This window comes from Schistocerca cancellata, chromosome 12 (genome assembly GCF_023864275.1).
Source record: "Schistocerca cancellata isolate TAMUIC-IGC-003103 chromosome 12, iqSchCanc2.1, whole genome shotgun sequence".
Classification (NCBI taxonomy): domain Eukaryota; kingdom Metazoa; phylum Arthropoda; class Insecta; order Orthoptera; family Acrididae; genus Schistocerca; species Schistocerca cancellata.
The window spans coordinates 160,594,000-160,616,266 of NC_064637.1; the positions used below are offsets into that span (position 1 = coordinate 160,594,000).

The window sequence follows — 22,267 nt, forward strand, 5'->3', positions numbered from 1 at the left end:
TAGCTCTGCGTCTAAATGTCGGTGGCTCCCTTGCGCTCAGAATCTCCGAGTAGCATTCACACTGCTGGCTCGCTCATAATCCTGAACCCCACTGGTGCAAGTCTATGCTGTATTGCACGTCCGTTACCGCTGTCTCTTCACTGACGGCTCCAAAACAAGAGAGGCCACCAGTTTTGCTTACTTCTGCAGAGACCCGCTATCTTGGACTATGTTTAAGCTACCGACGGAATCCAGCACCTTCACCGCTGAAGCCCTTGCAATTAAGGGAGCCCTTCAATAGGCGGCAAATCAGTTCAACGACTTCCTTATTGTCACGGATTCGAGGAGTGCAATGGAAAAGCAGCAGTGGGTCTACAAGACTAACCGCAATGCAATCGAAGTAATTAAGTTACTCTATCAGTGTGAAGGTAAACATAAACGTGTCCAGTTATTATGGATCAAGGAACATTCTGATTTCTCACGTAACGTATGGCGGACCTCCTGGCAAAACCTCACTACACCTGCCTTCCACATACAGGTTCTGTTGCTGGGTTCATCAAGAATGGTCACACACATCGGAGATCTCACAACAGTCGAAAGGGAAACATTATGCCGCAATACAACCGAGTATTCCGCGAAAAACTTGGTTCTGCCAAATCGAGCTATCTAGTCGTGAGACCACTGTCATAAAGCGCTTCCGGCTGGGTCACGGATGTTATCCTTCACATCTTTATAGGATGAAAGTTCAGCCATTTCCATACTGCGAAGTCCACACAACTGCGATTGCAGACCTTTACCATGTGATACTAGGGTGTTCACGCTATGAGAGACAACGCGGCAAGTTTCTTAATACCTTGATCAGAGCAGGAATTCCTCAACCTACATGAGTGAAGCCGGCCGCTGTGGCCGTGCGGTTCTAGGCGCTTCAGTCCGGAACAGCGCTGCTGTTACGGTCGCAGGTTCGAATCCCGCCTCGGGCATGGATGTGTGTGATGTGATGTCCTTAGGTTAGTTAGGTTTAAGTAGTTCTAAGTCTAGGGGACTGATGACCTCAGATGTTAAGTCATATAGTGCTTAGAGCCATATGAACTATTTTGAACATGTGTGACCTACTAGTTTGGACAGCTGACCACAACGGATTACGCCAGTAAATAGTTTTTGATGTTGCTGAGCAACAGTCATCAGTCATAAAATAATTTTTAATTGAACTCACCGGCATTTGACTGCACTATTGTTTTTTTTAATGATGACCCAGGTATCGGCCTGTCATGCCATTTTCAAGTGATAATGTCATTACCATATATTGCAATATATGGTAATGCCAATTTCAAGTGATTAAGTTTATGTCATTAACATATATTGCAATATATGTTAATGATATAAACTCAGTCACTTGAAAACGGCATAACAGACGGTAAAGAAAATTAATTAAACTACTATACAGTCAAATGACGGTGTCTTCACTAAAAACAGAAAAAGACTACGTCTGTGTTCCCTAGTTTCTGCAAGAAGCGGATATCCAGTTATGAGTCAGACTAAAAGTTTCGATCGGAAGAAGTTGTGATATATGGACTGTGTTGAGTGTGTGAGTGACTGTACAAAGTGTGCCATGGGACCGAGCGAGGTGGCGCAGTGGTTATCACACTGGACTCGCATTCGGGAGGACGATGGTTCAATCCCGCGTCCGGCCATCCTGATTTAGGTTTTCCGTGATTTCCCTAAATCGCTCCAGGCAAATGCCAGTATGGTTCCTGTGAAAGGGCACGGCCGACTTCCTTCCCCGTCCTTCCTTAATCCGATGAGACCGATGACCTCGCTGTCTGGTCTCCTTCCCCAAAACACCCAACCAACCAACTGTGCCATGGACTTTACCTGTAATTAATATAATTCCTAAGATGCATGCTGCATTACATTACATACCAAATCTGTAGTTGTATTACATACCAAATCTGTAGTTACTCACTTCTCCGACTAAATGGTTATATTTTTAAAAAATCATTGCTGTCCGTGTTCCGATCACGGGGACCGCTCCCTACTCGTCGCTCTATCACTGCACGTCGCTGCTCAAGAAAGCGAGTTATGCTCGCTAATTACAGCACCCCAATAGAACATAAAATTCGAAAAAAAATGTGCAGCAATATAAAAGAAACATCACACACTGATGAAAAGTACTCAAAAATCGGTTGAACAATTTTGACGTCAGGGGCTGTTGTAAGATTCTACAACAGGTAGATTTCGTGGTAGACGATGTATGTACAGATGGAGCTTTGTTGTGTCACTGGTGTTTATGACTGCCCTTGTAATATCTCTGGCTTTACAGCCAACATATTCACATACAAGAAGCTTTTCTTAGAGTAGCTGAGAGGACAGCAGTGGGAAGATGACGTAACACGCTGTGAGGTACCTGTGACAGGTGGCTTGCTCGGTGTGCGTATCGTGAGAGGGACCGCCTAATTTGTGGCCTCCCTCCGCTGTTGGCTGATGCGTTCGAAAGTTGGGCGCCAAAATGATAAACTTCGGTTATTAATCATAGAAAAACTAAACCTTGTATTTACTTTCATTTCATGTAAAAGTACCTCTCAGTAGCAGACTGTCATGCCGTTATTTCAAATCTGTGAACACTGCTACAGGAAAAGGCAGCTCTTCGGAGATTTTCCGATCGCGCCTAACTTGCATGACGGGGAAGTGGTTCGGCTGTAAGATCGCGCCTAACTTGCATGACGGGGGAAGTGGTTCGGCTGTAAGATCAGAACTGGTTCGGCAGTTTCGGAATACGGACATGTTGTCTGCCTTAGTCGGTATCGGTTAAGGACGCAATTAGCAATCTTTGGTTATTTGGATGTGTAACGTAGAACAACATGTTAGTAATTACGCAAATATGCAGTTCATCGTCTTGTTTTTATGAAAATGTAAAGACGAGAAGTTATTTGTGATTCATAAAGTGGAATGTAATTTGGCAGTTTCTCGTATTCTGCTAATAAAAAGCGAGTCGCATCCCGTATAAACAGATTAATTGAAAATTTATTTATTTATACAATAGCGGTTCCTCGCTAAGAGTTTATTACAGCCTCAATATAACAGATTCGCGACCTACGTGTTGTTTTCGGCGCAGGGCACAACAATTGTAGAAGACTGCAGGTTGGTGAACATTAATTAGAATTTCACTCAGAGCGTGGACGTAATTGTCACCTCGCGTATGCTGCAGTCTTAGTACAGAGGAGATCTGTGGTAACACAGAGGAGGTACGACTTGTTGTTGTGGTCTTCAGTCCAGAGACTGGTTTGATGCAGCTCTTCATGCTACTTAATCCTCTGCAAACTTCTTCATCTCCGAGTAACTACTGCAGCCAACATCCTTATTAATCTGCCTAGTGTATTCATATCTTGGTCTCGCTCTATGATTTTTACCCTCTACGGCGCCGTCCAATACTAAATTGGTGATCCCTTGATGCCTCAAAACGTGTCCTGCCAACCGATCCCTTCTTGTAGTCAAGTTGTACCACAAATTTCTCCCCAATTCTATTCAATACCGCCTCATTAGTTATGTGATCTACCCATCTAATCTTCAGCATCCTTCTGTAGCACCTCATTTCTTCTTGTCTAAACTATTTATCGTCCATGTTTCACTTCCATACATGGCTACGCTCCATGCAAATACTTTCAGAAACGGCTTCCTGACACTTAAATCTGTACTTTATGTTAACAAATTTCTCTTCTTCAAAAACGCTTTTCTCGCCATTGCCAGGCTACGCTTTATCCTCTCTACTTCGACCATCATCAGTTATTTTCCTGCGTGCGGATTGGCTGCGCGGTTAGAGGCGTCACGACACGAACTGCGCGGCCCCTCCCACCGGAGGTTCGAGTCCTCCCTCGGGCATGGGTGTGTGTGTTGTACTTAGCGTAAGTAAGTTTCAGTTGTTTAAAATAGTATGCAGGTGTTGGTACCGATGATCTCCGCAGTTTGGTCCCTTAGGAATTCACACAAACTTATTTTGCTCCCCAAATAGCAAAACTCATCTACTGCTTTAAGTGTCTCATTTGCTAATCTAATTCCGCCCTGAATTAATTAGACTACATTCCAGTATCCTCGTTTTACTTTTGTTGATGTTCATTTTATATCCTCCTTTCAAGACACTGTCCACTCCGTTCAAATGCTCTTCCAGGTCCTTTGCTGTCTCTGACGGGATTACAATGTCGTAGGCAAACCTCAAAGTTTTTAATTCTTCTCCATGCATTTTAGTTCCTGCTTCAAATTTTTCTTTCGTTTCCTTTACTGCTTGCTCAGTATACAGATTAAATAACATCGGGGATAGGCTACAACCCTGTCTCACTCCCTTCCCAACCACTGCTTCCGTTTCATACCCCTTGGCTCTTATAACCGCCAATCTGCTTTCTGTACAAATTGTAAATAGCCTTTAGCTCCCTGTATTTTACGGTTGCCACCTTCAGAATTTGAAAGAGAGTATTCCAGTCAACATTGTCAAAAGCTTTCTGTAAGTCTACAAATGTTAGAAACGTAGGTTTGGCTTTTCTTAATTTACTTTCTAAGATGCCTCGCGTGTTCCAGTATTTCTACGGAATCCAAACTGATATTCCCCGAGGTCGGCATCTACCAGTTTTCCCATTCGCGTGTAAGGAATTCGTGTTAGTATTTCGCAACGGTGACTTATTAAAGCGATAGTTGGATCAATTTCACACCTGTCAACACCTGCTTTCCTTGGGACTGGAATTATGATATTGTTCTTGAAGTATGAGGGTACTTCGCCTATCTCATACATCTTGCTTACCAGATGGTATGAGGGAGAGGAATCTCCGAGGGAAGAGTTTTACCACACGCACGTGTATATCGCCCTCTCTCTCTCTCTCTCTTTTTCACCTTGCGGTGCAGAGCAACTGAGCGCAGCGGCTGAGAAACGTGTTCTGCCTCGTCTGGTTGCAGCGGTGAGCCTGGCGGTGTCCGGGCTGTGCGGGGTGTGCACCATCTGGGCGCAGACGGAGCTGCAGATCCTGATGCTGCCGCTCGCCTTCATGGTGCTGTCCGGCATGTGCGTCTCCGTCGTCAACACCGTCGTCGTGGACTCCTTCCCAACATACCTCAGGTCAGCGTCCGTTCCTTTGTTTGTTTTCTCCCCAATCTTATGACTGATTCGATGTTCCCCGCTACGAATTGCTCCACTGTGCCTTCTACGTCTGGCAGCAGCACTTACACCTAACGTCCTGGACTACACTAAAGAGTCAAAGAAACTGGTACACCTTCCTAATATCGTTTAGCATGTAGAAGTGCCGCAACACGACTAGTGTCTGAAGTAGTGCTGGAGTGCATTGACACCATGGATCCTCCAGGGCTGTCCATAAATCCGCAGGGGTACGAGAGGCTGCGGATCTCTTCTGAACAGCGAGTTGGAACGCATTCCAGGTATGTTCAACAGTGTTCGTGTCTGGAGAGTGTGGTGGCCACCGGAAGTGTTTAAACTCGCAACATTGTTCCTGCAGCAACTCTCTAGCAATTTTGAACGTGTGGGGTGTCGCATTGTCCTGCTGGAATTTCCAAAGTCCGTCCGACTGCACAATGGACATGAATGGATGCAGGGGATCAGACAGGATGCTTACATACGTGTCACCTGTCAGAGTCATACCTAGATGTATCAGGGGTCCCATATTACTCCAACTGCACACGCCCCACTGCATTACAGAGCCTTCACCAGCTTCACCCTTCACCCTGCCGACATGCACGGTCCATGGATTCATGAGATTGTCTCCATACCCCTACAAGTCGATTCGTTCGATACAATTTGAAACGAGACTCTTCCGACCAGGCAACATGCTTCCAGTCATCAACAGTCCAATGTCGGTGTTGCCGGGCTCAGGCGAGGCGTAAAGCTTTGTGCCGAGCAGTCATCAAGAGTAGACGAGTGGGCCTTCGGCTCCGAAAGCCCATATGGATGATGTTCCGTTGAATGGTTCAGACGCTGACACTTGTTGATGGGCCAGCATTGAAATCTGCAAGAATTTGCGGAAGGGTTCCACTTGTGTCACGTTGAACGATTCTCTTCAGTCGTCGTTGGTCCCGTTCTTGCAGGATCTTTTTCCGTCCCCAGCGATGTCGGAGATTTGATGTTTTACCGGATTCCTGATATTCTCATTACACTCGTGGAATGGTCGTACGGGAAAATCCGAACTTCAACACTACCTCGGAAATGCTGTATCTCATCGCTCGTAGGCCAACTATAGCACCACGTTCAAACTCACTTAAACCTTGATAACCTGCCATTGTTGCACCAGTGCGCCAGACACTTGCTTTATGTAGGCCTTCCCGACCGCAGCGTCGTATTCTGACTGTTTCCATATCTCTGTATTTGAATACCCATACCTATACCAGTTTTTTGGCGCTTCAGTGTATTTTCTTGATATATTCCAACCTCCGTCTTCCCCTAGACCAGTAGTTTTCATCCTGGGGGTAATTACCGTCTGAGGGGCAAAATGAAATTTTCTGAGAGGTAAAAACCAAACCATTCGTTTCTCTTTCATAAGAGAATACATTGTCCGTCATAGATTCTATTGTGCTTTATTAAACTCATGCTAAGGGCTAATTTCTGCAGTGAGGCATTACCAAGAAGATTCGCCACGTCATGTATTACATACCGTGCTCAATACACAATGCATGACATGTAGCAAATGTGCTTGATAATGGCTCGCGGCTAAAATTAGCTAATAGCACGATTTTTTAAAAGCACAATACCACCAACAATTGAGAATGTATTCTTTTATTAAACACTTACAGACTGTGGGTCCCCACGGAACCGAACATTCCGTTTCAGTCACGAAACTAAATTAATTTCAAAAGATCGCTATTATTATCACAATTTTGTAAGACTCGAATATTGGTTACATAAGTTATCAATAATTACTTTTTCTCAATTAATAGCATTAATGCGGTGGAGGCTACAGTTTCCTCACTTTAGTCCACCCACTACACACACAGCGTCCTGTACATGGCTGATGATAAAAGTATTCATAACAAATGCTAAACATCTCAAGAACATGTCTTCTCCAAACTGTAAATAGTTATTGCAGTAATGCAGAAATAGCTTCATTATTAGCTTCCAGACAGGTAAATGAATTAATTGACAGCACGTGAGAGCAGTAACCACATAAAGGCTATTACAGTAATGTACACAGATTATTATTATTGAAGTGATCGCCAACTAACTAAACGATAGAATGAAAGATTTTTCTTGGAACACTTTTATTTTTAAAATTATGAAAGATAAGCCATATTTAGTTTGTGTGTGTGTGTGTGTGTGTGTGTGTGTGTGTGTGTGTGTGCGTCGGCGAAGGGATGGGAGCGGGGGTGTTGGAATGAATGACGAAGGAATTCGTGGTGCATCGAAAGACCGCATGTGCTACCCACAACTCCTTCTCAGAAAAGAAAGTCAGCTATCCACGTTGAGGGTGGACACCTGCTACAAGACACGCATCCCCTGCATTACTGCTCTCCACTGCGGCACTTGCTTGACCTGCTAACTGCAGCCCCATTCAAAATCGAACAAGTTCAGATGTGTGCACTGTATTTACTGTTCGTAAATCACTTGATTCCTGCATTCCTTACTTCTCAAGTCGCAGAAACTGGACGCCTTCAGGCTGTTATTGCTTCGTTCCTAACCTCTAAAAATAAGGATAATACTCTGTACAGAACTATAGTAGCCTTTATGTAGTCACTCCTGTGTCGCACTCTCAATTAAATCACTTATCTGTCTCGAAGCAAGTGATGAAGCAGTTTCTGGACTACTACAGTTACTATCTACAATTTGGTGAAGACATTTTCTTGAGGTATTTAGCATTTGTTACGTGTATGTCTTAGTTTTATCATTAGCCATGAACGGGACGAAGCACAACATATCTGTGTAGTGGGTGGACTATGTGAGGAACCTGGAACCTCCACCGCATTAATGATACTAATGGAGAAAAAGTAATTACTGATAACTTATACAATCAATATTAGAGTCTTACAAAATTGTGATTATAGTAATGATCTTTTGAAAATAATTCAGTGTCACGACGGAAACACAATCGATCGTTTAGTTTTTGCCGCTCAGAAAATTCCAGCTTAGACCTTGGGAGTAATTACCCCCAGGTTGGGACGCACTGGTCTAGAACACGTTGTGACGCGACCGCGATGTACCGTTGAGCGATATTTGATTATTTTTCAGCTCATTTCGTGGCTACTTTTCAGGAGGAAGAAAGGCTTGCTAACTCAGGTAGAAGGCTTCAAACTACCTTGTTAAGAAACGCGCAGGCCGCGGTGTGTAAAAGCCCGTGGTGCGGCTCCACCGCAGGAGGTCAGTCGCAGGGGCGCGGGTCCCCAGGCCGCTCTGCGGTTCACACACCTGTTCCGCGTTGAGACGCCTTTTGTAAGCCAAGAATGGGATATCAGTGCGGAGTTCCCCCGAATTCACACACTCAGACGTACCAGATGATGTTCAGATGTGTGTGAAATCTTATGGGACTTAACTGCTAAGATGATCAGTCCCCAAGCTTACACACTACTTAACCTAAATTATCCTAAGGACAAACACCCATGCCCGAGGGAGGACTCGAACCTCCGACGGAACCAGCCTCACAGTCCATGACTGCAGCACCTTGTTGTTATCAATGGAGAGACGTCTACAGACGTTAAAGTAACCTCTGGCGTGCCACAGGGGAGTGTTATGGGACCATTGCTTTTCACAATATATATAAATGACCTAGTAGATAGTATCGGAAGTTCCATGCGGCTTTTCGCGGATGATGCTGTAGTATGCAGAGAAGTTGCAGCATTAGAAAATTGTAGCGAAATCCAGGAAGATCTGCAGCGGATAGGCACTTGGTGCAGGGAGTGGCAACTGACCCTTAACATAGACAAATATAATGTATTGCGAATACATAGAAAGAAGGATCCTTTATTGTATGATTATATGATAGCGGAACAAACACTGGTAGCAGTTACTTCTGTAAAATATCTGTGAGTATGCGTGCGGAACGATTTGAAGTGGAATGATCATATAAAATTAATTGTTGGTAAGGCGGGTGCCAGGTTGAGATTCATTGGGAGAGTCCTTAGAAAATGTAGTCCATCAACAAAGGAGATGGCTTACAAAACACTCGTTCGACCTATACTTGAGTATTGCTCATCAGTGTGGGATCCGTACCAGATCGGGTTGACGGAGGAGATGATCCAAAGAAGAGCGGCGCGTTTCGTCACAGGGTTATTTGGTAACCGTGATAGCGTTACGGAGATGTTTAACAAAGTGGCAGAATCTGCAAGAGAGGCGCTCTGCATCGCGGTGTAGTTTGCTCGCCAGGTTTCGAGAGGGTGCGTTTCTGAATGAGGTATCGAATATATTGCTTCTGCCTACTTATATCTCCCGAGGAGATCACGAATGTAAAATTAGAGAGATTAGAGCGCGCACGGAGGCTTTCAGACAGTCGTTCTTCCCGCGAACCATACGCGACTGGAACAGGAAAGGGAGGTAATGACAGTGGCACGTAAAGTGCCCTCCGCCACACACCGTTGGGTGGCTTGCGGAGTATAAATGTAGATGTAGTAGATGTAGACCTTAGACCCTTCGGCTATTCCCGCGCGGCTGAAACGTATAGCAAAACAGAACAGGTCACATTTCGTGTAAAAAAAAAATGGTTCAAATGGTTCTGAGCACTATGGGACTTAACTGCTGTGGTCATCAGTCCCCTAGAACTCAGAACTACTTAAACCTAACTAACCTAAGGACATCACACACATCCATGCCCGAGGCAGGATTCGAACCTGTGACCGTACATTTCGTGTAACTTTGCAAGAAAAGTCAAACACTCTGCAATGTAAACTATTTTCGTGTTAAAACCGGTAATGAGTTAAAAGGATAAAGAATATTCTGTAGTGCACAGTCATTGTAACGAAGTAAGTAGAATAAACTCTGTGGCACATTCCAATTTTCCATTCAACAAAATATTGTGTTATCAGAATTTCCTCGGGTATGATTTACTTCTGCTGTTCTTGTCGCAGAGAGAAGAGGTACGTTCAAGAACTCTGTGTTTTGTAATCTTTAACTAATAACAATTCATTTTCTTTTGTAAAAACGTGTCTGCAAATCATTTGCAGAATGGCCACATTAAATTGCAAATGGTCCTCACGGGTGTACCGCAGGATGACGTCGTGCGACTTGTAAGTTTCGTGGCAGCATCTGTCTGACATTTTCAGGCGGTTGAACCTTACGGGTGGATAGGTACGACTGACGGTATCCGCGCAATATAGTACTCGCGCGCGAAGAATGCGCAGACGCGGAAATCACGCAATTATTTGCAAATGGATGGCGCCATACTAAAATGAATTTGTATGTTTGTCTATGTTTCAGAGGATTGTGCGTCATTGTTTGAGAGCAGGACGAACGAATTGTAAAAGCTCTGTGTTGACTACATATTGTTTACCCACAAAGTCGAACCTGCAGTTCCTTTCTTGGAGACGGAAGTAGTACTTGGAAACACATGTATTACGTGGAAACTAACGCACTATTACCACGGTCATAAAAGTTTCCCAACACTGAAGATGTGGAATGTCCGCCATCGTCTGGTACATTCTGCAATGCAGCTGTGTCGGCAAGGAGAAAAAAAAAACCTTGATGTCTGTATGTTATTCTCATTACTGCATCGTGCCATCCCACTTCTGCCGTACATTTTCCGAGGTAAACCATTCTTCAACCCATTGCATACCCTTTGGATCATACCGATATTTTTTTTCCAAATTTTATTCAGCCGGCAAGGGAAAGTTGTGTTACAATAGATGGTCGTGGCGCTTTTGAGAAAGCGCTGGGTTTCGCATTAGCTTCCTGAACATGAAACTTCCTGGCAGATTAAAACTGTGTGCCCGACCGAGACTCGAACTCGGGACGTTGCCTTTCGCGAGCAAGTGCTCTACCATCTGAGCTACCGATGCACGACTCACTCCCGGTCCTCACAGCTTTACTTCTGCCAGTATCTCGTCTCCTACCTTCCAAACTTCACAGAAGCTCTCCTGCGAACCTTGCAGAACTAGCACATCTGGAAGTTTCACATCAGCTCACACTCCGCTGCAGAGTCAAAATCTCATTCTGGAAACATCCCCCAGGCTGTGGATAAGCCATGAATCCGCAATAGCCTTTCCTCCAGGAGTGCTAGTCCTGCAAGGTTCACAGGGGAGCTTCTGTGAAGTTTGGAAGGCAGGAGACGAGATACTGGCAGAAGTAAAGCTGTGAGGACCGGGCGTGAATCGTGCATCGGTAGCTCAGATGGTAGAGCACTTGCCCGCGAAAGGCAAAGGTCCCGAGTTCGAGTCTCGGTCCGGCACACAGTTTTAATCTGCCAGGAAGTTTCATATCAGCGCACACTCCGCTGCAGAGTGAAAATCTCATTCTGGAGACGGACGGATGTTGCACAGAGTGAGTGAGTGCTACTCGTCGCGAGACTGGTGGCTGCTGTACAGGTGATGTTGTTGATGTCGTTCCAGGGCGATGGCGGTGTGCCTGTCGCTGTGCTGCGGGCGGCTGGGCACGTTCGTGACGTCACTGATGCTGGGCGCCCTGATCGACTCCAGCTGCGTGCTCGCCATCGCCATCCTCGGAGGCTTCGTCTTCGGTGAGTCAGCGCCGGGCAGCGCCGGAGCGGCTGCGGTCGCGCGGCCGTACGCAGCCGACGGCTCAGTCAACTTCTGGCTTCGTCCTCGACGGCGAGCGTTCGTCAGAGACGAGGGTACCGTTTGGAGTGCCCCAGGGATGTCTCATAGGACCACTGTTGTCCTCTACAGACATATATACATAACCTGATGGACAGAGCGAGCACCAGTCTGCATGGCTCTTTGGTGACGACGCTGTGGCGTACGGGAGGAGTCATGAATGACTATGAGATAATTAAAACAAAATTTCTAGTCGCGACATTTCAGTACCTGTGTTATTCAGAAGTGCAGTGTAATGTTACTTCAGACGCACACAGATGTCCGAAGGAAGAGGCCCTGTGGCGAATGCAGTCCTTATGAAATACTTGAAATGTACCGCGTGATCAAAAGGTCGGTATAAATTTGAAAACGGAATAAATCACGGAATAATATAGAGAGGTACAAATTGACACACATGCTTGGAATGACATGAGGTTTTATTAGAACCAAACAAATACAAAAGTTCAAAAAATGTCCAACAGGTGGCGCTTCATCTGGTCAGAATAGCAGTAATTAGCATAACGAAGTAAGACAAAGCAAAGATGATGTTCTTTACAGGAAATGCTCAATATGCCCATCATCATTCCTCAACAATAGCTGTAGTCGAGGAATAATGTTGTGAACAGCACTGTAAACGATGTCCGGAGTTATGGTGAGGCATTGGCGTCGGATGTTGTCTTTCAGCATCCCTAGAGATGTCGGTCGATCACGATACACTTGCGACTTCAGGTAACCCCCAAGCCAATAATCGCACGGACTGAGGTCTGGGGGCCCGCATCTCGTGGTCGTGCGGTAGCGTTCTCGCTTCCCACGCCCGGGTTCGATTCCCGGCGGGGTCAGGGATTTTCTCTGCCTCGTGATGGCTGGGTGTTGTGTGCTGTCCTTAGGTTAGTTAGGTTTAAGTAGTTCTAAGTTCTAGGGGACTTATGACCACAGCAGTTGAGTCCCATAGTGCTCAGAGCCATTTTGAGGTCTGGGGACCTGGGAGGCCAAGCATGACGAAAGTGGCGGCTGAGCACACGACCATCACCAAACGACGCGCGCAAGAGATCTTTCACGCGTCTAGCATCCTGCAGAAACATCGTACGTTCCAGTAGGTGTTTATCAGCCAGGCTGGGGTTGATGCGATTCTGTAACATATCGGCGTACCTCTCACCCGTTACGGTAGCAGCTACAAAACCACAATCACGCATTTCCTCGAAGAAAAAATGGCCCGATAACGGTAGATGTGGTAAATCCAACCCATACCGTGACTTTCTCGTCGTGCAATGGAGTTTCCGCAACAGTTCTAGGATTTTCGGTAGCCCAAATTCTGCAGTTGTGGGCGCTGACAGACCCTCTGAGCGTGAAATGAGCTTCGTCGGTCCACAACACGTTACTCAACCAATTGTCATCTTCCGCCATCTTTTGAAACGCCCACACCGCAAATGCCCTCCGCTTCACTAAATCGCTAGGTAACAGTTCATGATGCCGATGAATTTTGTACGGATATCATCGGAGGTACGCCTCAGTGCCAACCAAACAGTAGTGTATGGAATGCCGGAGCGACGTGCGACTGCACGAGCGCTGACTTCCCCGTGCATAGACGAACCCGCTACAGTCTCCATTTCTTCCTGAACTGTCTCGGCAGCATTACGCCTTGTGCTCGGTCGGCCACTACGGGGTGTATCGTCTAAACAACCCGTGGCTTCGAACTTCGAAATCATTCTCGCCACAGCTGCATTTGTCAACGGACCTTTACCCGTTCGAATCACCTTCCTATGGCGATAGGAACGTAACGCTGAACTAGCACATTCCCCATCCTGATAATACAGCTTCACTAAAAGCGCCTTTGCAGGTAACATCAACATGCTGCGACTGCTGGCGCATCTGATTCTCTCTCTCGTTACGGTTCCTTTTATACACGATTGTCATGCACAGTCACTGACGTTTTGCTGTCCAGCACCATCTGTCGGACATTTTGTGAACTTTATTTTTTTTTGTTCTAATAAAACACCATGTCATTCCAAGCATGTGTGTCAATTTTTACCTATCTACATTATTCCGTGGTTTATTAAGTTTTCAAATTTATACTGACTTTTTGATCACCCGGTATTTGCAGTTGCAATTGAATGATGATAACCAAAATAGAGAATATTTTCAAGTGTGTGCTATCGATGCGAATGAATAAATAAAACTTGTTTGAACACTAGTTGTAAGTGCTCACTTCACTTTGTAGAACACCAGTGCTAGGCGAAAGACCCCACAATGACTCAGCACGGAGCCAAAGGAAGGTTGCACTTACAATATTTTTCGATTTTTAGTGTCGCGTCCATATGATGGGTACTGATAAATGCATCTACGTGCATATTTTATTTTAAAATGTTTAATGGATGTTTCACTAAATGAGCAATCTGAATCCTGTCCTCCACCACAAGCTTTCCTGGAGTGCACACTACATTCTCTGCTCCCAAAATGTACAGTAATCTCCTGTCCCCACACCCTGTAGCCAACAGTTTCCACCCCCTCTATCCTGTCACCTGCTCCCTTTGCCCATTCCTTTCCTCATTCCCTCACGCTCTTTGTGCGCCACCCTCTGCCAATGCAGCGACCTTTCCCCTTCCCCAGTGCCCTCCTTTTCCACTCCATTCTTCCCCCCTCAGATTCGTGCTTCCATTCTACGTGTCACTTGCATTCCGGTCCAAGCTACCGCAAGTGGCGGTCATGTGTATGTGAGGTGTGCTTGTTTGTGTGAATGAATATCTGTACGTATTTGCTGTTCTGAAGAAGGCTTGTGAATAAGTGTATTTTCATTGCGCCTGTCTGTAACTCAATGTGTCACCTTTGTGGCGAGTAGCAGTCTACCTTTTTGTTATATTGTTAATAGTTACCAACCTAGTTCAACGTTTTGCTGTAGGTTCACGGGATGAAATACTGGCCATCCCCTTTTAAACAGGACACTGGCGTGTTTGGAGCAGTAGATGGCGTAGGGCTCGTGCTATGCGGCGTGTGACTCTCCCCCACTGTCGTAAGCAGTGGCTGTGAAGTGCCGTCTGGATGCCAGTCGGTAGTATGGAATCAAAGTGGTATGATGGGTCGACATGCAGGTGTAACAGAATGGATTTGCCACGTCTGGACGTCTCCACACCAAACACAGATTTGTCGGTGTATCGACGTTGACTACCCGATGTGTCTACAAGGAAGTTTACCATTCTGTCATGTAAGACGGCAAAGGATCGGTGGCCGTAAAAAGATCCCAGGTGACAGGAGCCAGTCAGGTGTGTTTTGCCTTGTCAACAACAGTTCGAAAACCCGACAGGAATTCCTGTTGTCACTGGATGCAAGGCCTTCTCGAGCGGACATTTTGAGTTGCGTATTACTCCCAGTGGCACGAAAAGGCCAGATGTCTTCAGTCGGCCAGACAACACAGAAACGGGACGATAAGTGACTGGAGGCATCTAGTGTGGCGCCTCTTTCAAAATGACGCAAGACGTCGAGTGCAGTGTGGCGTTTAGGTCGCTCTGTCTGGAGGGTCTGATTGAGTCAGAGGCGTTCTGCGGTGTTTCGGTGTGTGCCATAACTTGTGGCAATTCATTCGTGTTATCTGGACAAGAACAGGGATGTTTACCCCAGCATTCTCGGTCACCAAGTTTTTCCCATGCTTCTATATTTTCGTGGTGAGTATGCTGTTGACACTGCCATCTTCCAAGATGACAACAGACATGTTCACAGCAGCTACTGAAGTATGTTCCCAGTTGACGACCACTCAGTGTGTCCCACTAAATCACGCAACCTTAATCCCACAGCAAATGTCTGGGACTCTGTGGAACAGTGGCTGAAGTGTGGCAGTCAGCAAACACCTACATCAGTATCTACACTCCTGGAAATGGAAAAAAGAACACATTGACACCGGTGTGTCAGACCCACCATACTTGCTCCGGACACTGCGAGAGGGCTGTACAAGCAATGACCACACGCACGGCACAGCGGACACACCAGGAACCGCGGTGTTGGCCGTCGAATGGCGCTAGCTGCGCAGCATTTGTGCACCGCCGTCGTCCGTGTCAGCCAGTTTGCCGTGGCATACGGAGCTCCATCGCAGTCTTTAACACTGGTAGCATGCCGCGACAGCGTGGACGTGAACCGTATGTGCAGTTGACGGACTTTGAGCGAGGGCGTATAGTGGGCATGCGGGAGGCCGGGTGGACGTACCGCCGAATTGCTCAACACGTGGGGCGTGAGGTCTCCACAGTACATCGATGTTGTCGCCAGTGGTCGGCGGAAGGTGCACGTGCCCGTCGACCTGGGACCGGACCGCAGCGACGCACGGATGCACGCCAAGACCGTAGGATCCTACGCAGTGCCGTAGGGGACCGCACCGCCACTTCCCAGCAAATTAGGGACACTGTTGCTCCTGGGGTATCGGCGAGGACCATTCGCAACCGTCTCCATGAAGCTGGGCTACGGTCCTGCACACCGTTAGGCCGTCTTCCGCTCACGCCCCAACATCGTGCAGCCCACCTCCAGTGGTGTCGCGACAGGCGTGAATGGAGGGACGAATGGAGACGTGTCGTCTTCAGCGATGAGAGTCGCTTCTGCCTTGGTGCCAATGATGGTCGTATGCGTGTTTGGCGCCGTGCAGGTGAGCGCCACAATCAGGACTGCATACGACCGAGGCACACAGGGCCAACTCCCGGCATCATGGTGTGGGGAGCGATCTCCTACACTGGCCGTACACCACTGGTGATCGTCGAGGGGACACTGAATAGTGCACGGTACATCCAAACCGTCATCGAACCCATCGTTCTACCATTCCTAGACCGGCAAGGGAACTTGCTGTTCCAACAGGACAATGCACGTCCGCATGTATCCCGTGCCACCCAACGTGCTCTAGAAGGTGTAAGTCAACTACCCTGGCCAGCAAGATCTCCGGATCTGTCCCCCATTGAGCATGTTTGGGACTGGATGAAGCGTCGCCTCACGCGGTCTGCACGTCCAGCACGAACGCTGGTCCAACTGAGGCGCCAGGTGGAAATGGCATGGCAAGCCGTTCCACAGGACTACATCCAGCATCTCTACGATCGTCTCCATGGGAGAATAGCAGCCTGCATTGCTGCGAAAGGTGGATATACACTGTACTAGTGCCGACATTGTGGATGCTCTGTTGCCTGTGTCTATGTGCCTGTGGTTCTGTCAGTGTGATCATGTGATGTATCTGACCCCAGGAATGTGTCAATAAAGTTTCCCCTTCCTGGGACAATGAATTCACGGTGTTCTTATTTCAATTTCCAGGAGTGTATATACATAGTCCACAAGTCACCGTATGGAACTTGGCGGAGGGTACCCTGTACTGGTACTAGTCATTTCCTTTCCTGTTTCACTCGCAAACAGAGCGAGGGAGCGACGACTGTCCTTAGGCATCCGTATAAGCCCTAATCTTCGTGGTCATTACACGAAACGTATGTTGGCGGTAGCAGAATCGTTGAGCAGTCAGCCTCGAATACCGGTTCTCTAAATTTTCTCAGTAGTGCTCCCTGAAAAGAATGTAACCTTCCCTCCAGTTCCCGAAGGGCTTCTGCATCTGCATCTACATCTACATTTATACTCCGAAAGCCACCCAACGGTGTGTGGCGGAGGGCACTTTACGTGCCTCTGTCATTACCTCCCTTTCCTGTTCCAGTCGCGTATGGTTCGCGGGAAGAACGACTGCCGGAAAGCCTCCGTGCGCGCTATAATCTCTCTAATTTTACATTCATGATCTCCTCGGGAGGTATAAGTAGGGGGAAGCAATATATTCGATACCTCATCCAGAAACGCACCCTCTCGAAACCTGGACAGCAAGCTACACCGCGATGCAGAGTAGCTTGCTCAGATTAAAACTGTACCCCAAAGTAATCCTATTGCTTCAAATCTGGGAAGGAACAAAATGTGTAAAACTTTGTGCGTAACCACGCTGAAATAGAAACCGAAAGCGTCAAGAGAAATTAAAAACATGAACGATCAGGAAAAAAGCTGCAAAAGATGTTAAAACAATATAGCAGATGGCTTGGATGGCTGGTCTCAAGAATAAAAAAGGATGAGCCAGCCACTCTGCCCCACCGAGTCATCTCGTATCCTCCTAATGTCGCCCAACGATGACACCTTCCCATATGCCACAGCATCATCAGCAAATATCTGCAGGCTGCTGCTTACCCTCTCCACCAGATCGTTTATGTATATAGAGAACAAAAGCGCTCCTGTCACACTTCCCTGGGCCGCTCCTGACGATTGGCTTGCCTCTGATGAACACTCGCCGTTGGGACAACATACTGGATACTATTACACAAGAAGTCTATGAGTCACTCACATACCTGGGGACCTGTCGCGTGTTCTCGTACCTTCGTTAGCAGTCTGCAGTGCGAGACTGTCTCAAATGCTTCACGAAAATCTGGAAATACGGAATCCACCTGTGACCGTTCATGCATTGTTCTCAGGATCTCAGGTAAAGAAAGGGCAAGCTGAGGTTCACACAACCGATGCTCTCTAAAGCCGTGATCATATGTGGAGAGAAGCTTTTTCCCCTCGAGGAAATTTATTATATTTCAACTGAGAATACGTTCAATGATTCTGCAGCAACCTGATGTTAAAGATATTGATCGGTAATTTCGTGGATCGGTTCCTTTACCCTTCTTATATACAGGAGTCCCCTGCGCTTTTTTCCAGTCGCTTGGAACTTTGTGCTGGCCGAGAGACACGCGAAAATTGCAAGGGGCCAATGTTGTAGAGCATTCTTTGTAAAACCGAATTTGGATTCCATCAGGAACTGGCGACCTATTTATTTTCAACTCTTTCAGATGTTTCTCTACTTGTTTTTTCATCTTTCATTCCTTCCCCAGATGGGAGAAGGCGGGCACATGGAGAGCCTAATGCTCTTTGGTGCCTTAGCTTAACTTCTGTTGGGGCTCCATTTATTTCTTCAGAAGGGAAATTTCAGTTTGTTTTCTGCGTATTCTTTGTTTGTGTGGTGAGAGGAAGTGAGGACCCTGGCATTTGCCCAAGTGCTAAGGGAAACCTCTCAAAAACCTTAGCAAGGGTCCTTGTGTTGAAAGTTGTTGTCTTCTGCCTTTGTTCTTCTGCGATTGCTGTGTTATTCTTCTATTAGGTGACTGATGTAGTTGATGTGGTTGGTCCTGTTCTCGTTGTCACTGCTATCGTCGGTGTAGGCAATGCATTCTTTTATGGTTCTAGGTGGGAACGCGTATTTGTATTGCGGGAAGTTGAATTCAGTTGGTGTGTAATTGAGTAGGTCAGTCGTTAGTGTTTTGTTGGTTTGTCGGTTTCTTCCTATTTTTGCTGTAAGTTGGATCCACCTCTCTTTTATTGGGTTGACCTTTGTGCTTCGCTAGACTGTGTTGTTTTCAGTTCTCCTGTCGAGTCGACCTGCAATGCGGAGGATTTTCCTCTCGAGGGCTTGTAGTTTTAGCGTGTTGTTCTTGTTCTACGCTACAGGTGCCTGTTAGTGTCTCCTTCATATAGGTGTCCGTGCGATGGTCTAATGACAGTAAGTTTGCACGATTCTCCTGCGCGAACGATTTCTTAAAGGCGAAATTTAAAACTACGGCTTTACTTTTGCTGTCTTCTACCGCCACATCTGACTGGTCAACGAGTGACTGGATAGAAGTGTTGGACCCACTTAGCGATTCTACATGAGACCAGAACATTCTCGGGTTCTCGGCCGGATCTACTGCTAAGGTATGATGGTGGTGGTGTTTTTTCAGAAATACGTGACATTTGGTGGAGCTATGCAGAGGTCATCATCAGTGAGGTGATTCATCTGGATATGGCGTACATGAAGAAAATTTTAGGCTCTCTTCCTCAATGAAATGAGGCCATTTCTAGACAAACTGTGCTACACTCCATAATGTGATAATTCTGATTTTTCAGGCGTTCATGCAATAACGCTCCTCTATGGGTTGTGTAGCTGACCGGCCCAGATGCCCAGGTACATTAAAGTGTCCGCTGTCAGGACATGTGGAGGTGATGGTCAGGGAACGAATATGCACAGTGGGTTAACGATGAGGCTCTCTGTGTGTCAGCGAGCGTGGGTGCGGTTTTCAGGCAGTTTCCTACATCAGACTAGTTGAGTATTGTAAGAAAATAAAACGCCGACAGCCGTCCTTATGATCTTATTTGTTGTGTAGCTACCAGTTTCGACGCTTCAGTGCGCCATCTTCAGGCTATAGTTGGTGCTGAAGTGATATCTACACTGCAACAGTGGCCAAAATAACTGGTTTACACAGATATCTGCGGCTGTTGTGATAGCTGGTGTCCCCAAGACCTCGTCGAAAGAAAGGACATACAAAAACTAGCTGAATATTGGACTGGTACCGATGTGCCGCCAGAGCTACATGCTACCCAAAAATTTAGAAAATGTTCTCACACTCAAGGGCAACGGCCTTGCCGCAGTGGATACACTGGTTCCCGTCAGATCACCGAAGTTAAGCGCTGTCGGGCGTGGCCGGCACTGGATGTGTGACCATCCGGGCCGCCATGCGCTGTTGCCATTTTTCGAGGTGCACTCAGCCTCGTGATGCCAATTGAGGAGCTACTCGACCGAATAGTAGCGGCTCCAGTCAAGGAAAACCATCGTAACGACTGGGAGAGCGGTGTGCTGACCACACGCCCCTCCTATCTGCATCCTCCACTGCGGATGACACGGCGGTCGGATGGTCCCAATGGGCCACTTGTTGCCTGATGACGGAGACGACGGAGTGCTCTCACACTCAATGTGGGATCACAGAGGGGTAGAAAGATTCCAAAGTAGGGGGGGGGGAGGAGGAGGGGAAGGAATAGGGAAAGGGGAAAGAGCAAAGGGTGTAGGAGGGAAGAGGGAATAGAGGAAAAGGGGCAATGGGGTATGGGGAAAGGGTGATGGGGGAAGGGAGAAGAGAGGATAGGTGAGTGGGAATGGGGAAGTGGGTGGGGAGTGGGGGAAGAGGAAAGGGGAAAGGGAGAAGGGGGGATTGAGGAAGGAGGAGGGGCGGTAAGAGGGAACTAGTGGCAGGGGCAGAAGAGGGGAAGCTGGAAAGGGGTGACTGCCACTGACAGCGCCAAATCTGGAAGAACATGTCAACCCCATAGAGACACGGGAACAAGAAACAAAAAGGAAAAAGAAGACTGTATGTTATGTGGCTCTGATTTTAGTGGGTTTCAGTGATACTATTACATCTCGCGCATACTGCACCTGAAGATTGTTTTGCATCTACTGAGAAACACTTTAGCGCTGCCATCCACTGGTTCCTGAGTAACCTTAGTGTCTTTTTCTCTTGCAGATGGTGTGGTTGGTACATGTTTACCACCTGTTCACAGAATCTGTATTCACTTACGCAGTGGAACACCAGAGACATACATTCGGCATAATTTGTCTTCTACTTAAACTAGCAGGAGCTGTCGCCTCTCGGTCAGGATTTTAACAAGGTGCCATCTATATTATATTTTTGAAGGTCAATTTATTTATTATTAGCGAATGTCAGTTGTTTTTCCTTTTTGATGGCCTTGTATGTTGTTCCAGTACTGTCCCAGACAAAAAAAGGCTGACAGTTGCAGCATATGTGGTGGCAGCTGACATTTGATTAGTCCCAGTCCAATGTCTAGCTACTTTTATTATTTCCTTTTATCGTATGCTGCGGCAAATGAGATTATGATCATCTAATTTTGATTTTTATACACTCTAAGACCAAAAAAGACGCACCACGAATAAATTATTCTAATGCAAAGGAAATTCGTAGATGTGACGTAGCTGTACATATAGGCAAATGATCAGAGTTTCAGAAAAATTTGATGATTTATTCAGGAGAAAGGACTTCACAAACAGTGTAAGTACACTACTGGCTATTAAAATTGCTACACCACGAAGATGACGTGCTACAGACGGGAAATTTAACCGACAGGAAGAAGATGCTGTAATATGCAAATGATTAGCTTTTCAGAGCATTCACACAAGGTTGGCGCCGGTGGCGACACCTACAACGTGCTGACATGAGGAAAGTTTCCAACCGATTTCTCATACAAAAACAGTTGACCGGCGTTGCCTGCTGAAACGTTGTCGTGATGCTTCGTGTAAGGAGGAGAAATGCGTACCATCACGTTTCCAACTTTGATAAAGGTCGGATTGTAGCCTATAGCGATTGCGGTTTATCGTATCGCGACATTGCTGCTCGCGTTGGTCGAGATCCAATGACTGTTAGCAGAATATCGAATCGGTGGGTTCAGGAGTGTAATACGAAACGCCGTGTTGGATCCCAACGGCCTCGTATCACTAGCAGTCGTGATGACAGGCATGTTATCCGCACGGCTGTAACGGATCGTGCAGCCACGTCTCGATCCCTGAGTCAACAGATGTGGACGTTTGCAAGACAACAACCATCTGCACGAACAGTTCGACGACGTTTGCAGCAGCATGGACTATCAGCTCGGAGACTATGGCTGCGGTTATCCTTGACGATGCTTTACAGACAGGAGCTCCTGCGATGGTGTACTGAAAGACGAACCTGGGTGCAGGAATGGCAAAACGTAATTTTTTCGGATGAATCCAGGTTCTTTTTACAGCATC

At 46.7% G+C, this 22,267-nt stretch overlaps 1 protein-coding gene across 1 annotated transcript in view; it reads left to right on the plus strand.

Annotated features, from left to right (window-relative positions):
- Positions 1-22,267, plus strand: part of LOC126109787 (synaptic vesicle glycoprotein 2A-like) — a 164,085-nt gene that overhangs the window by 134,038 nt on the left and 7,780 nt on the right. The window contains exons 10-11 of the mRNA XM_049914845.1: positions 4,918-5,077; positions 11,494-11,621. Of these exons, the coding sequence (XP_049770802.1) occupies positions 4,918-5,077; positions 11,494-11,621 (288 nt within the window). The remainder of the gene's footprint in view (positions 1-4,917; positions 5,078-11,493; positions 11,622-22,267) is intronic.